The 17,294-nt window shown below is 45.4% G+C and overlaps 1 protein-coding gene across 1 annotated transcript in view; it reads right to left on the minus strand.

The window, feature by feature from the left end:
• The window catches only part of CHMP4B (charged multivesicular body protein 4B), a 40,116-nt gene extending 23,066 nt beyond the window's left edge, over positions 1-17,050 (minus strand). The window contains exon 1 of the mRNA XM_045833709.1: positions 16,694-17,050. Within this exon, the coding sequence (XP_045689665.1) occupies positions 16,694-16,883 (190 nt within the window). The 5' untranslated portion in view covers positions 16,884-17,050. The remainder of the gene's footprint in view (positions 1-16,693) is intronic.
• Between the last annotated feature and the right edge of the window lie 244 nt (positions 17,051-17,294).

A 17,294-nucleotide genomic window follows, 5' to 3' on the forward strand; every position in this document is an offset into this window, starting at 1 on the left:
ACAGATGTGGATTTTCAGCTGGTTTTACACCTCCCCAAGTAGCCAACATGGTCCGAGAATGCAAAGAACTGGCTGAAGAGGGACTGAAAATCCATAATCTTGTCCATTTCCTATATTTCTAGGCAGTGAAAGGACTGGGGAAAATTCTGTGTCTACACAAATATACACCCTCCCTTCTCCCTGCAAGAGGCAGCCTCCCTCCTCCAAGCTGCCTCTCACGGGCCTTCCCCTGGTCTCCCTTGGACGTGTTATAATTCATGATGGGCCATGAGACTGACACAGAGGCCAACAACGATGTGTTTCTGTACTCCCAGTTACTCCTAGCACAGAGCCCAGCACTGCTAGGTGTTTTGGAAACATGTTGAATGAGTAACAGAAGGATAATATAATGGCCTCTGAGGTTCTTAAAGAGGCAATAGTAAATAAAACTGCTCTCTTCTCACATCCCGAGCTACTTAACTAAAAAAACTCATCAAGACTGCTGGAGTGCTAAAAATGGTCTATGTCCTGATCTGGGCGGTGGCTATGTAGGTATACACATTTGTAAAAATTCACTGAGTTGTACACTTAAGATTTGTCTGCTTTAGGCCTGTGAACCAAAGGGTGGCCAGTTAGATTCCCAGTCAGGGCACATGCCTGGGTTGCAGGCCAGGTCCCCATTAGGGGGCACATGAGAGGCAACCACACATTGATGTTTCTCTCCATCTCTTTCTCCTTCCCCTCCCCCCTCTCTAAAACTAAATAAATAAATTAGCTCTTAAAAAAAAAAATTTGTCTGCTTTACTATAAATAAGTTACACCTCAGTAAAAAAAATCAAGCAGCACCAAAAACTGCTATTTATAGACCAACTCTTTCCCAGGTCTCTCTATAGACTCCCCAATCCTCTCCAGAGTCCAAAAAAAAAGGGGTTAAAAGTGGGAATTATTCTGAACCCTTGCATGGGAGGCCCCCGGGGTGCAGGAAAAGACAGTCTGGTAACAGAGTCAGGAATGTAGGGACAACAAGACCTTGGAGTTTATGATCCTCCGCCCAGGCTGAGCCAGTCCGCCAAACCACCAATAGCCAGTTCTGACTCAAAAGAAAACAACCCCCTAAAATAGCAACAGTTTGCTTCATCTCTCCAGTCAGCTGGTTTTCTGCATGGTAACTTTAAATTTTATTTTCGAAACCATTCTGGCAGGACTGGTAGGGAACATGCCACCACAGTGCCTACAGAGAAGCAATGAGAAGGCAGAACTCCCTGGAATGAGGAGGTAGAAACGACGGGCCTAGTCCCAGGTTTGCCTTCATGAGTTGTGTCATTTTTAACAGGTTACCTATTCTCCCTGGGCTTGGGATTTCCCCCTGCACAGGCAAGATGAGCTCTCAAGTTGTATGATTTTTCCAGAACTGCTTAGGAGATAGGAATATACTGTGAAAGTTAGTAAAAGTGAGAGAACTGTTTTAATGAGCACTATAAGGGACTTGAGGTTTTAAAGACTATAATTTAGAACCAGGTGGATAAATGGCTTCCCTATTTCTAAGAGGCTTAGCTGCTCATGGTGGCACCAGGATTTACACTATGCACAAAAGGCCTTTCCAGAGAGGCCGGCTGCCCTCCCCAAGACTCCCAGCATCATCTTCAGTTACCATGCTAAGGGGCAGATTTAATTAAAAGGATTCAAGTCAGACCAGCCCATAGCAGTTGGTTTCTTTCGCCACTCCCCTCACACAGGAGGCAAATCACCAGCATCCTGTGGCCCAAAGGTGGGTCGGTGAGGAAGTCAAGCTCTGCCACAAGGAAGTACCCCCAGTATGCTTAACTGGTCAGTACTGGGGTTTTGTCCAACAGAGCTTGAACCTGCTCAGCCCCAGCAGAAATCTATGGCTCTGATTTGCCAAAAGTCTAGCAGTTAAGTCAGAGGCGGGCTGGAGGCTCAGACACGAGGACAGATGCCCTCTAGCACCTGTGTTGCTTGCCTGGACAAAGGCGCTGGGGAACAGCTGAAACCATTACCAGCTCTGGCCTCTGAACTAGGGAATCAAAATGGAAAAATGTCCAGCACCTTCTACAAAACAGTCTGTGGCTGCTCTCAGCTTCTATGAAGAGCAGGGATATAGCCACGCTGTTAACAGACAAAATGAATGCTGAGCTGCTCCATCTTTTTATGCAGCAAAACTGCTTGGAGCAACACGTTGTTTTTGGAGGGTTACTGTACAGTGAGCACTGTTGATTCAGAGAATATTGGAGCAGAAACAAATCTTGGCATTCATTTAATCCATCCTTTTCATTTTACTGTCAAGAAAACAAAGGCCTAGAGTTGGGAAGACACTTGCCCAAAGATACCAGCTGACAGAGTCAGAGCTAGAACCAGGGTGCAGTGTCTCTAAGTCCTAGAGCTCTGCATGACCATCCTGGGTGATGGGGGGGGCAGGGGAAGCACCCAGACAGTAGGAAAGCTAACGGGAAACTGGGAGGTCAGGAAAGGGGGGGTGGGGGTGGTACAAGGTTAACTTTCAGATGTTTCTGATTTAAGACAGCAAGCAGAGACTTGGGGCTGAACTTAATGTATGGCCTCAGAAACACAGGTCCTCATCCTCTGCCAAGGGAATTAACTAGCTCTCTCTCTCAGATCAAAGATAAACATGAAAGGAAGATTATATAATCTCAAAGATCACAACTAATTGAGTGAGCCAGCCAGGAGCTGGGGATAAATGTTCAATATGAGGCAGCCAAGGACCTGATTAATAAATGAGGCTGAGTCAAGCTAATTTAAATAGGTTAGATATGCCTGCTTACCTTTAGCATGTAACCTGAGATGCTCTCAAGTGGAGAAAAGTTCTATTCTGTCTCCAACCAGTTGCCCAGGATATGCTGGGCTTCAGGCTTCAACTAAAGCAGAAGGGGAGCCAAGAAATAACTAGAAAAAGGGTGGTGACCCCATGGGTCCCCTCTTATAAGGGAACAGGCCCTCTACCCACCTCATTCCCTCAGCAGTAGTGGGCAGAAAGCCTCCCAAAGGCAAGCTTCACCAGGTGCTGCAGGAAGATGGCCGCTGGTCTCCAGCACACTCCTCTCTAGAGACAGGAGTGTCCGTTCAGTTTGCGCCTCAGTAAATTCAACCTAACACAGATTCCTCAGCTTGGCATCCAGGGCCTCTTCAGAGAAGTGGCAGCCTACTTTTCAACTCTCACTGCACCTGAGCCACCAGGTACCTGTATCACCCATACCTGCATTGCCTCGCCCCTTCCCCGCACACACAGTATGTGCTAGTCTTGGCTCCTATAATCCCCCTGCCTGGAACGGCCCAGCTCTTCCTCTGTCCCCAGTCCTGCTCATCTGTGCCCCATCATCTATGTCCCATACAGTCCCTTCACATGAAATCTGCCACAGTGGGCACTCAAATGTTGGCTAATTGGGTGGAACTTAATATAGGAATCCTTTTCCTTTTTCCACCATCATCTGACAGAAACAGCCCCATCCTTGAATGCCAACTGGAGGCCCAGCTCCTAAACCTGGGAGTAGCTGGCTCTCTTTCAGGGACAATTTGTGTGGCCTGGCCTCTCTGCCTCTTCCCTCTGAAATAATAGTAATAGTACCTGTCAGAGAGGCTGAGAAGTTCTGGAAACACAGATTCTCAAGTTCAAGGCCATTATTTTAAACTCCCCTTAGACCCATGCACCATTTATGAACTAATGCTAGGAACTTAAAACTTGTTTCCAGCCAAATGCCTCTTCTTTTATCACAAATTCCCTAGCATACAGCTGTTGAGAGAGCTACACTGAGGACTTCAGGTATCCTATTAGCTTTTTATTTCCAGAGTGTGGTGATTCCATCTTGAGTGTGGACAGTTCATAGTTTCAAGAAAAGCCCAGAGTTTTCTGGCCTGCTATTCTCTAAAATCTCATGGTATAAGTGTATCAACTGGTTCCCAACCTAGGAACTATGAGCCCACTGGGTTCACAGTTATCACTTCACTGCTCTGTCAATGTGGCCGCCCGGCACACTGCCCGTGCACCACATGACAACTGTATTTACCACACAATAATAAAAACAACTACCGTGGGACCACCTACCACCACCATTCATGCCAGGCAGTCCTAGGACAGAGACACAAATAGTGGGTATTAAATAAATACTGGTTGAAAGGAATTATTTTCTCAATTAATGGGTACTAAAAGTACCAATATTATCACATGGCCATCCCTGATATTTTTTGGAATTAGAAAAGGATTCTTCAACCTGGAAAAGACTGAGGACCTCTGGGTTGATGAAAGAGTCCTGGCTGGGAGAAATTCAGATCTGGGTCTGAGTCTTAGCCACACTCCCAGAAAGTAGAGCCAGGAGGCCCTGAGATAGCTCTAGACTTCAGTCTGCTCAGCAGAACAGAAGGGTAGGATTAAAGTACTCTCCTGGATCCTCCCAGCTCTGCTCTTTAAGACCCTGCACCCTTAGGCCAGCCTCTGAAGCTGCACTGCTGCTCCTGTAGGTCTTCGCCAGCCCTGGAACAGCGGTTCTCAACCCCTGGAGCTCTTGTTCCCCAGAGGACAATCAGCAGTGTTTGGAGACATTTTTGGTGATCAAGGGGGTGCTTGGACATCTAGTGAGTAGAGGCCAAGGATACTGCTAAATATCCTGCAATGTACAGGACAGCCCCCACAACAAAAAATTATCCAGTCCAAAATGTCAACAGTGCTAAGGTTGAGAAACACTGCTCTAGAGGCCACTGAGAAAACCAGCTTATTGTGGTAAAAGAAATAAAAGTCACACTGGGAAATACACCATGCTAATGTCATAGCAGACTGAATAAATGAATACAGTGAATAAAGGTTCTCAAGCCATTCTGGACACATATGAACAGTCTCTCTCCACTTTGCCTTCTTTCTGGCACTAGTCCCACTGTGTATAAAATGAGCCAGTTACTCTAAGGACCCTCAACCTTGCCCCCCTAAACCTGGCCTACACCCATTACTGACACATAGCCTTGCTGAAGCTGGCAAGGGAATCTGAGACTGGGCATTAATAAGAGGGAGGCAGAATAGTGCAGAAAAGCATGAGACTTGCAGCCTAAAGAAGGGTTCTAGCATCAACACAGTCCCCAGGAAAACCACTTAACTCTGCTGTGAGCCTTAGTTTTCTCCCTTGCAAAATGGGGTTAAAATCACACCCTGCTCTACCTACCTTATAAAGACTCTGAGTTTCAAAATAAGATCATATTTGTGAAAGTGCTCTGGAAGCCATAAAACCCTTTACTAAGGAGAAGTATTTCCCTGCAGAACAACAGATGTTCACACTGTGGAGGGAATATTATAAAAATTTATTTACAGTGACAGGATTTTGTCCATTGATAAGTTATAAGTACTAAAGGCTATAGAGACCTGGCCCTATGAGAAAACCAAAGATACCAGAACCCGCTGTGGTGCAGCCCAACTCAGAAGGCCCAAGGCTCCTGGGTCAGCCCTGTGGCTCTTGTAATCCGAACCTTCGCTTTCTCATCTCTGAAGGGGGGGGTGGGGAGGGAGGGTGTAACACCACTTCATGCATGGGGTTGGTGAAAAGATCAAACACGATCAAGTTTGTAAAGTGCATGGCATTTACCAAAGATGGGAGAATGCTTTCATTTTCTGAAGATTTTCCTCCTGAAAAAGAATTTTTTTAACTTTGAAATATATTTTATAATGATGAAAATAACTTAAGAAAAGGTGTTCGTTCCTACACTGCTCTGTCCTTTATACCTCTGAAATTACCTCTAAATCTAAGTATGAGAAGGGCTGTCAGCAGCCACCAGCCATACAGCCCTGTCTGCCAAGAGCAAACACTGAATGTCAGGCTGACATCCTTCCTTGCACATGGCCGGAAGGCTAGCAGAGTCCACTGCAACTCAACAACCAGCTGTACTCCAGACTTGCTAAGCAATCCACAGCCACCTACTTACTGCCCAGTATGCGAGACTCTAAAGGGAGAAAGTGCTTTGGAGAGATGAAAGCAACCAATCCACCTGATGGAGAATTAAGAAACTAGCAATCACTTGGAATTTAAATGTTTCCTTTGTCAGTCAACGTTTCCAAATCTAATGAATTCTGTGGACACTGAGTTGGTCAAACTCCTCACCGTAATATGGAGTCTTTCAGGTGGCCTCGTCGGAGTAGCAACCTCTCTCTTCAAACCTCTGCATAGAACAGCAGCCAGACTACACACATGTACGAGTCTCATTTTTGCTTTTACCACTATCAGGTTTTATAAAGATTACAAACAAGGAATTTACAGTTCTTGCATATGCAGATAGTAAAGAATCCACTTTTCAGGTTTATTAGTCCCTACTTCCTTTTGCCAGAAGCAGACAGTTTAGTTGTAAAGCAAATTTGTAACAATTATCAGAATATTATTTTTTAAAATTTTATTTTTTTTTTAGAAAGACGGGAAGGGAGGGAGACAGAGAGGGAGAGAAACAGGTGTTTCTGTGCCAGACGCCCCCAACCAGGGACCTGGCCGGCAACACAGGCACTTGCCTCGACTGCGAATCGATCAGGGACCCTTTTGCTCACAGGCCAGCACTCAATCCACTGAGCCACACCAGCCATGGCAGAATTAGCTGTGCTTTAAACTTAGTATTCCAAAGCTAATTATTTTATAACTAACCTAAGCCAAACATTTATCCATTCTTATGTCCTCCCAAAGGTGCTTCTGGTTCAAATAAAGTACTTTTTAAAAGTACTGTGCCCTGGCCCTGGCTAGTATGGCTCGGTTGGAACCTCATTCCATAGACAAAAGGGTTCAATTCCTGGTCAGGGTGCGTATGGGAAGCAATCAATCAATGTTTCCTCTCTCCCAGCCCCCCCCCCCGCCCCCGCCCCATCACTAAGTATATCCTCAGGCATGAATTAAAAAAAAATAAAAAGTGCTACATGTGTTTCCAAGTTCCTGGTTTTTCTTTCTCAAAAACTTTTCCTATTAATTCAGTTTCAAGCACTCATACATTTTGAGTTCCCTTCTGCTCTAATATTCTAGTACGCTCCAAAATAAGTATTTAATAAAACACAGATTCAAGCAATACACACACGCACCCACTCTACTGTATATCCTATACTCTGAACTCTGAATATGCTTCTAGAACAGGTCACACTGTATCCTGATTATACCTGTTTTCTTGTCTGTCACTCTAGTTAGATTGTGAGTGTGTCAAAGGCAATGACATGTCTTCATCTGCAATTACCCAGTAAACTGGGACAGTACCTAGCACACAGCTCAAGTTAATATCCATCGACTCATGAATGAAGCAAGTTTCCAGCTTCCTTCACTAAAAATGGGCCACCTGATGCCCTGGCTGGTGTAGCTCAGGGGATTGAGCTCAAGCTGAGAAACAAAGGGTCACCAGTTTGATTCCCAGTCAGGGCACATTCCTGGACTGCAGGCCAGGTCCCCAGTGGGGGCCACATGAGAGGTAACCATACATTGATGTTTCTCTCCCTCTCTTTCTCCCTTCCTTTCCCTCTCTCTAAAAAATAAATAAAACTTTGAAAAAAAATGGGCCATCTGAAATGAAATGCAAATGGCTGTCTATGCAGCACTAAGGCCAAAAAAAATTGAAGATCACATCCGAGTCCCTAAACAGTGCTCAATATCCAAATATGTCTCAAAACTCCTAGTTTCCTTTTCTCAAATATACTACTCTTTATGCAACACAGCTAGATGAAAGCAAACATTCTTCTGCAACTTCCAGTTGTAACTCTAGATCTGAGGTGATGTCATATAACCAACATGAGCATTTACACTCATCCCCCAACCCACTGCATAGCTGCCTACTCCTTTAAAAACAGGAAAGATCATATTGTCACCCTCAACCCTAAAGTGTGGCAACTGCTCCCATCTTCAAATCTCCACCAAGCCCCATTTAGGGTGCTCCTGTAGGTGGCACTTACAGCCAATTTTGGACTTTAATTACTCCCATCCTAGGTTTATCCTTCCACCAAGAGTATGAACCTCCAGAGAGGAGATTGTAAGGCAGGGCCTCCCACTTGGGCATGCTTTGGACTCAGAGCCTCCTAGCCCTGAGCAAACTCCACTGCCTTGAGTGTTCAATGGGAGGAAATTTCCCCCTCCGTCTGTGCCAAGCCCCAGGCCAAGCCTCCTGAGCAACCTGGTGCTTGATGCCTGTGTTTTGTGTTTTTTGAGGGGGGAGGAGCTGTTTGATTTTTGGTTCTTTTTAAGACTGAAAAGAAGGTAATGGTCTTTGTTGGGTTTAACCCAATTAAGAATCCCTGCTCAAAAATTCACTGTCACCCCAAAATCCAGAAAAAAAATGTCATCTTATAGAATCAGACAGGGCAAGTGTGATGATGGAATGTCCTGCTTTATCTTCCCACCTAACTTGCACTAACCCATCTGAGAGCTACTTGTATTTGCTAGTTTTACTTTCTCCCTAAGCTCCTGGAAGAAGCACTTTGATGACTGTAAGGCCCCAGTAAGAAAACGTGTGGGCTATGTAGTTGTGATCACTTCTTTCTCTGAGAGAGCCACAGATCTGTTCAGCTGTAGGATCCACTGGGCCAGGCTGTGTCGTTTTCACTGCCTAGAACTCCACATGGCATCTCAGATGGCTCCTAACACAGCACAGGCACTCAGCAGAACACCCGTCCCTCTTGATGTAGAAAGCCGGCGGATCAGAACAGTATCAATGTCATTATAAACAGAATAGGCAACAGTCATAAAGCCACTGAATAAGGAAATCAGAACTCATCAAAAAATCTTCATGGTAAAAATAAAAAAAGATATAACTTTAACAAAACATTTCCTAGCCCCCAACCCCAGCGGCATGAATTCCTCTTCACCTGTGGCTCTCATGGCACTCTACACGAGCCTCACCGGGTGGAAATTCTTCCTTTACTAACTGGTCCCCCCAGTCAGACAGTGGTGCTTCCTGAGGACGAGAATTTCCTCTAACTTAAACTGGGGTCATTCGTCTTTCATGAAAAGGCTGTTACCCTATCAGCAGGACATGTGCTTCAGGTTCTTTTTCAAAGAAGGGAAGATGACCTTCTACTAAACCATTCATGTTCTGAGGCCCCATCAGATTTGGAGGTAACTGAAGGTATTTGGGGACAGGGTGAGCTGGAGAAGAGTTTAATCTTTGAGCAGAAAAAAGAGTGAGCAAATGGACCAGAGAGACAGCATCCCTGAGTGTCCAGGAATGAATACTGGCCTGGACATATGAAAAATGCCCAAAATTCTCATTTAATCCCCACAATAACTATAAAGAGGTGTTTCTCAAACTTTAATGTACATAAAAATGACCTGAGGATCTCATGAAAATGCAGGTTCTGCTTCAGAAGATCTGGGTGGGGCTTGACAGTCTGCATTTCTAACAACTCCCCAAATGTTCCCAAAGACCACACTTTAAGCAGCAAAGCTACATAGTATCCTGTTTTTGCAGCTGAAGCAGCTGATGCTCAGAAATATGAGACTTGCCCCAGATCCCAAAAGTAATAAGTGGGAGAAGTGAAATGTAAACTTAGGTCTTCTGATCCCAAACCCAGGGCCTTTTCTACCATACCATACCACTAACCTTTTGAACTAAACACTATAATCACAGAGATATATAGCTTTCGTGAATCCCTCAAAAAAGCCTTCCGGCCAGCTTTGCTCTGTAAGGAAGAGGGAGGATAGAGCTAGAAATATCAGCTATGGGAGAATCAAGACAGCCAGATGCTCTTGCTAAGAACTTAAATCCTTCAATCTTTCAGCTAAGGCTCTTAAAGAAGAACCAAACAAACTTTAGAGGTTGCTAGATGCTCACTGCTTTACTAATGAAAGGCCACAGCAAAGTAACTGCTTTTCAAAAACAAAACAAAAACAAACAAACAAACAAACAAACAAAAAACCTATCTCAGTGATATGGGAATTACCAGGGCCATATAGCATGCAGAACCAAATTAAACCCTAAACAAACAGCCAGTCCTGCATGTTCTGGGCTGTGCTGCTCAGACCGTGACTGGAGTATTAAGCATATTCCACTCTGCCCATTCCACATCTTAAGAGCAACACTGATGAGCAGGAGAGCATCCAGGGGAGGGCAGTAAGAACAGAACAGAAACACCAGGCAACAGAACAGTCAACGGACAAGGGAAGACCTGTTCTAGGGACGTGCAGGCTTGAGACATGAGCACTGTCTCCTTCCATCTGTCTTGTCAAAGGAATATGAGACCTGTTCTGAGGCGCTAAGAGGCAGAATGAGCAATCTCTTCTTCCAACAGAAGAAACACAGTTCACTCTGTCAGAGCTCAGATTTGCCCCCATGCCTTCTACCTCCAGATGCCACCTTCTCTCTACCACCCCAAGCTGCTTCGCCATGGAGCTACCACCCCAATCTGTACTGGAGGTAGGCACTACAAGAAGACAGATCTCAGTCCCAAAAAAGAAAGGTGATTTTATAGTCACAGCTGCCCAAAGACAGGCTATGCTATAGAGTGGAAGGATAGAGCACCTAATATAAATCCCGTCAGCAGAGAGGTTCAATCAGAGGCTAATCGCTTGGCAGGAATACTGCAAAGAGAATTTGGGCATTGGATGGGTGGATGGGTGAGATGAACCTGCCAATCCTCAGAGATGAATTAATCTCTTCCTGCTGCATTTTCCTCTGGCACTTCATTTGCACACTCATCACAATTTGTCTTTTATAAGTTGCTTGTACGTGTGTGTGTTCCTCACCGAATTGTGAGCTCTTATAGGAAGAAGCGAGTGTCAGCCATCTTTATATCCCTCACTGCACCTACGACTATACCTGGGAAGCCAAGGAAACATTTATGTCCCTCCTATGTGCCAGGCACTCTGCTAGGCACTTTACATATATCAGCTTATTCCATATCCTCACAAGAACCCTAAGAATTATTATTATTCCATTTTTATAGATGGAAAAATTGAAACTCAAAGTGGATAACTGCCAAGGTACTGCTGGTGAGTGGTTAAGCTGGTATTCAAATTTAGAAATCTTTGCCTACACCATGCATCATGCTGCCTCCCTCCTAGAAGGAACTCAATAATTACCATCTGCTGGCTTGAGACAAACACCTTTAAGACAAGGTAGTACTATATCCAGCTAGGTCTGTAGTTGCTTCCTGCTACTATGCTTAAACTTTCCTTCTAAATAAAGTCATCCACCCACAAAATGACCAATCTAAAGTTGTTGTTTTTGAATATCCTCTGTCTTACTTTTTAAAACACAGTGGCATAGCACAAAATAATCCTGGGCAAGAGGACCACGTTTTCACAAACCTTTCCTACCCAAAGGAACTCAAGGCCCCAAGAGCCCCACCCCTCCTCCCAATCCTCCCTGGCTCCATTTCAGGGCTCTGGACCATTGTAAACAAAGCAGCTCCTGGCTAAGTCTCAGAGATGTAGGCTCACATACATCTTCACAGGCCTCCTTCTCCACACCCAAACCCAACTCAGGACAACTCAAGATTTCCCTGAGCAAAACAGTCAAGCTCAAAGGTTCTCACATTCAGCTAAACTTCCAAAGAAAATCTATCCTGAATTTCAAATCACATTATAAACCTACTGGCAGGCACTTAAAAATATTTAATCTCCCTGCCAAATGGGGCAAAAAAAAATTGTCATTTGAATTAAAGGCACCAGCATGTTTGGACAGCCAACACATAAGGCCTCTCTGGCATTCCATCTGTCTTGAGAAGTAAACCAAACCCAACCTAGCCAACCATTTCTTCAAACAAGAAATCTAAGTGTCACCAAGGGAAATTCCCACTGCTCAGTTCCTCGGTGGGGCTGGGGGCGGGGTTCAGGTTTTCCACCCCTGGGCCTCTGGAAGAGGAGATCCTGCTGGCACATGTACCATTAAGATGCTGTGATTTTCAACCTGATACTTTGATTCCAGAGGACCAAAAAGCCACGTTCACTATAAATTTAACTTATTAGGATGTCTTCCCACATGCCAGTGTTTTACAGCAACTTTATTAAACATGAGAGAGTCACCCTGGCTCCAGCAATGAGCAGGACTTAATGAAGACATATTTCCCCTGAGCTCCTAGCCTCTCTGCATCGATCAGACATTTTCGGCTAAACCTAAATTAACCTGTAAATGAACTGATTTACATCCATAAGTCCAAAGAAATTTACCAGTGTGGGGTATTTGAGATACCCAGTCTCCATTTCCCAATCTCACACAATTCTCTTGTTAAACTAAAGTATTATCCTCTGTACAAACTGTTTTCATTTTTATTAAAACAAGGCAAAAGGGAAATCTGAACCACCTAGCGTAGATATTTCATAGTTACAATGCCTTAAGAAGAAAAGAATCTCTGATATCTGATCATCCTTCTTAGGAAGAAAACCAACAAGACACTCTTTAGATAGGTACCAAAAAAAGGCCTAAGTCTGGGTGATTTTGTCATTTCACCTAGACTGCAATCCTGGTTTATATCTAGTTCTCAGCGAAAAAACTTTTCCATTTTGACAATCAAACCAAAGAAGTCTGATCAACAATAACTTCATCAGAAAAGTATACTTACTCAATATTCACATTGTGCCACACTCTTTCATACATTATTTTAGCTAATCCTCACCATATAGTCACGTGAGATGAATATAATTTCTACTTTATAAAAAAGGAAAGTAATGATAATTTAAGTTTCCTGGATGGCAGGGACCATGTCTGGTGTCTCTGCATTCCTAGCACTGAGTATGCAGCCTAGAACACAGTTTAAGAGCCTACCACATCTTTAAGAATGAATGAATGAATGACTAAGGGAAAGGAAAAGCAATTTGGAAAAAATATGCAACCCAAATTTTGCTCTAATCTCCTAACTGAAACTACTGCCTGGAACACACCTGCACACTGCAAATAATGTCCTTGACCTTCACAGGTTTGTTTCAAAGGGCAATGTATTGTCTTTCCAATGTGTATGCCACAAAGATAGCGTCCACGTTTGGCTATACAGTCCACAGGGCAGGGCCTGATCCTATTTCACTTCTTTTTCTCCCACTGAGCACCACACCTTGCACAGGTGCCAGTTTAATGAGCTGAGCAATAACAAAGGTCATGATGATACCTTCAGCCATAAGGGAGTAAACAGAACACCAGGTGCCCACAACCACCAGAAGAACTGGTCTCTGAGTCATTACATGCTCTCTCTAGCCTCATTTTCCTCTCTATACAATGGGAATAACAACAGAACATACACGTTTTCATTCATTTAATAAATATTTACTAAGCATTAACCACATGCCAGGCACTCTGCTAGGTGCTGAAGACATAGTGAGGAACATGGTATCACATCCTGTTTCATGGAACTCACAGTATCCACAGACACTGTGAGACTCCCATGACAAAAGGACTTTTACAAACTTCAAAAAACTATACCATTGTGAAGTACTGCTCCTCCTCTGTGTTCTCCAGCTTGGTTAACGGCATCGCTCTACAACCACTGTCCGAGCTGTAAACTTGGGAATTGTCCTCAATTCCTTCTCCTTCATCCTGTACACAGTTCTAATCCATCACCCAGCCTCTTCTGATTCTCCTTCAGAAAAGTCTGACATTATTGCTTCTCATCTAGTTTTCCACACTTCTATACTAGGCACTTGTTCCTACCTGACTAATTACAAGTCTCCTTGTAATAATGATAATGGCAAGCATTTATTGATCACTTACCATATAGAAGACATTGTACTAAGAGCTTTGCGTGCATAACATAATTTAATACAATAAGGTAGATACTAGTACCCTTTTTATAGAAGAGGAATCTGAGGTGCTGAGTAACCTGCCCAAGATGCACACAGCTAGTGACAAAGCTGTGGCTCCAATCCTATCTGTGAGATTCTACCCCTAACTGTTACTGGATCCCTGCCTCCAGTCCCTTCCTAGCTGGCTACTTCTTCCTTTATGCTGCTGCTGGAGTGTTGTTTCAAATATCCGAGCTAATCTGTCTCTTCTGCTGAAGACAGCCAATGGCTCCTCACCATCTCCAGGTCAAGGTCTAAAGGCTACAGGCCACTCCCGTGTTAGCTATCTGCTGTCCTGCCACACTCTCACAGCTCCCCAAACTCTCTGCTGATCCACCTCTCATCTCCTTCCTCTGCAAAGCCTTTTTTGCCCTTGCCCTCCAGATAGGAATCTTCTCCTCTTTAGCCTTGGCCCCAAGTACACATTCATGTTTCAGCACTACCTGGTATGTTTCCTTTCTTCTCCCCTCCCTCTCCCCTCCCTTTCCCCTCCTCCCTCTCCCTCTCTCTTTCTCTTTCACACACACACACACACACACACACACACGCACACAAACTAAAAAACAAAACAAAACAAAACAAAAAAACTACACACTTTCAATCCTGAGTCCCTGGAGGGCAGGCACAGCGTATTTTCATCTCTGATTCTCTAGGTCGCAGCACAGTATCAAGTAAGTGCTTAAACGAGTGGTATATGGTAGTGACAACACCTCAGCACTATCCCAGTAAGCAGGTAAGACCTTGCCCCCAGAGGACACAAAAAAGAAAGGCAGTAGCTCCTGTCCTCTCAGGCAAACTCAAGAAGACAGACTGCTTTCAGCAAAGTTATTACAACTGAGATTGGTCCTCCATGGTCTATTGGAAGCCTCTCTCCAAGCCTCTTGAAAACCAAATTCAATCCCCTCTGAAACTGTAGAAACTAAACTAGCTCCAGACCAAAAGATCACAGGAGAATTGCTCTTTGATGGGAGATGAGGTAAAATGATGCCCTTCTCAACCACCCTGCAATGAGCAAAGTATTCCAAATGAGACTGGCAGAAACAATGACTCTAATTACTATGAACATCAAAGGATCCCGATTGAGAGTCATCCAAGAAAAAAGCTCGAGACAGCAAAATCTGACCTGTTCTCCACTGCAGACCTACAACTGGAGTCCAGGCCATAGACAGATGACTACAGCCGCCTTCTCACTGGTCTCCCCGCTCCCATCTTCACGCCCTCCACTGGTCTGTTTTCCAAAGAGCAACCAGATGGTGTTTCTAAAACTATTATCGATGATTAGTACATGTACCTCCTGCATAACACCCTCCAACAGCTTTTCATCCACTTGAAATAAAATCCAAACTCTTTACCAGGAAGTTCAAGGTCCACTCCCCATACCCCTTATTTCATACCACTCTCCTCTTCAATCACTACATGCCAGAAACAGAGGTCTTCTGTTCCTTAAAAGCCAACCTCTGAGCCTTTTCCTATGCTGTTCTCCCTGCCCAGAATGCCCCTCCCCTAGATTTTTACAGAGTTGGTTCTTGCCCAAGGAACAAACTTACCTTTTCAAACAGGACTTCCCTAACCACTCTATCTAAAGCAGCACCCCTTCCCATCCCATCACTCCCCATCAGATTTTTTTCCTAGCACATCACAACTAGACAATACTTTCTTCATCTATTTTCCTGTCTCTGCCTCCTACCTCATTAGGGTGGCAGCTCTGTTCTGTTCATCCTATGAACATAATGCATGCAGTAAGCACACAGAAGGAATTTCCACAGGATGTGCTATCAACAGAGAAGCATCCCCAGGATGGGCCATTTTGTTCTTCTGTTAGAATGAAGAAAACATCTACTTAGCCCCTACTAGGTGCTGAGCACTGTAAATCCATGACCTTCCTTTCAGAGAGGGAAATTAACTACCTTCAAGGTCACAGGGCTAAGGGACTGCCAGACTTCTGAGTTAAATAATTGTACAGCTGGCTCCTCAAAGCCTCTCACCTTTGCCTTTCTTAGGAGGAGGGTCTCACACTATCTATGGTTCACTCTCATGTTGCCATAACAAGTCAAATATGTCTAAATTACAGTTATTAAAGCATTTTCACATTCACCTCACTTGACTATAAAGCACTTACCCAGAAAGCCATACAACAAGAAGTAAAGTGCCTCAAGACTCAATATCCCAGCCCTTAAACACAGCAGAGGGCACTGGGGAGGAGTCTCAGCCAATGGAGGAAATGAATTCTTATTTCTGGTTTAAAGGGATGAGGAAGCAGTGAGTCACAGGGTGAAGGCTTGCACTGCGTGAAAACTCTGATAAGACCTGGCTCTGAAGCAACAAGAAGTGAATCACTGAACTGAAAGGCATTTTAGGGCTCATGGAGGCCAAACCCTGGCTGATAGATGGGGGGAGATGAGACAAGAGCAAAAGTAACCTGCTCAAGTTCACTCAGCATGTGAACAGAGCCAGAACCACGGGTCTCCTCGCCCCCAGCCCCCTTTTCTCTCCGTCAAGGAGGCTTCTCAAGGAAAATTCTGAGTCAGAGAGTGGGAAGAGGCCAAGAGGAGCTCATGGACTCCACAGAGGGGTAGGGGTGGGACCAGGAAAGAACAAGTGTTAGAATGGGCGTCAGAAATGATCCAAGGAGGAGGTCCCTGGGAAGGTGGGTGAAGGCCGGCCAGAGGGAGGAGAAAAAGGCAGAAGAGAAAGGAACAGAGTGAGGGCAGAGTGTTGTGAAAACAGAGTCTGAAGGGGCCTGGTAGAGTAGGGAAAGCCTGAGGGGGAGAGAGCTTGAAATGACAGTCTGATGGTGGAGGAGTCCAAGCTCGGGCAGACACTGAAGGGAGTCAGACTGGGAAAGTCCCATACCCGGAAAGGCACGGAAGGGAGTCTGACGGGAGATTTCTCGGATCCGAACAGACCCTGGTGCGAGTTCGATGAAGGTGGAGTCCGGGCCCGGGCGGTGAGGGAAGTATGAGGGGGCCGGGCCGACTCACCGCGCTTGTTTTTGGTGCCGTGCTTCTTGGCGGCCGTCAGCTCCTGCTCGATCTTCTTCTCCAGGAATTCTTGTTTCTTACTTAACATCTCCTCCGTGTCCCGCAGCCGCTGGATGGCCTCCTGGGGGGTCGGGCCGCCCTTGCCAGCCTTACCCCCTCCCGCCCCAAACAGCTTCCCGAACACCGACATGGTTGCTGCTCGCCACGCCGGCCTGCGCCGTCCGTTTTGGCTCGGCTCGGCTCGGCTCCAGCGCCCGCTCCCGGCCCAGCCGCTCCCCGCCGCCGTAGGCCTCTCCGCCGCCTTCGCCCAGCAGCTGAGCCCGGCCGCGCCACCTCCCACAGGCCCCCACGCCCGGCCGGGCCGGCGTCAGGGAAACGCGCCGCTTACTACAACTCCCGGTAGGCAACGCGCTGATTGTGCCTCAAATCTAGTGGAGAGAGGCGCGCGGCATGCCGGGAGGCTATAGTCTTCCGGCTTGAGGCGCTGGGCGGTGCTATTTTTGGCCTGTCTAGGGTCAAAGGGCGAGGTGGCATGCTGGGAAATGTAGTGTCCTTGGGAAGCCGCTCTGTAGGGGAAGGATAGAAAGAGAAATAACAATAT

Source organism: Phyllostomus hastatus, unplaced genomic scaffold, assembly GCF_019186645.2.
Source record: "Phyllostomus hastatus isolate PE091 unplaced genomic scaffold, TTU_PhHast_1.1 phas_contig_17, whole genome shotgun sequence".
NCBI classification, from domain to species: Eukaryota; Metazoa; Chordata; class Mammalia; order Chiroptera; family Phyllostomidae; genus Phyllostomus; species Phyllostomus hastatus.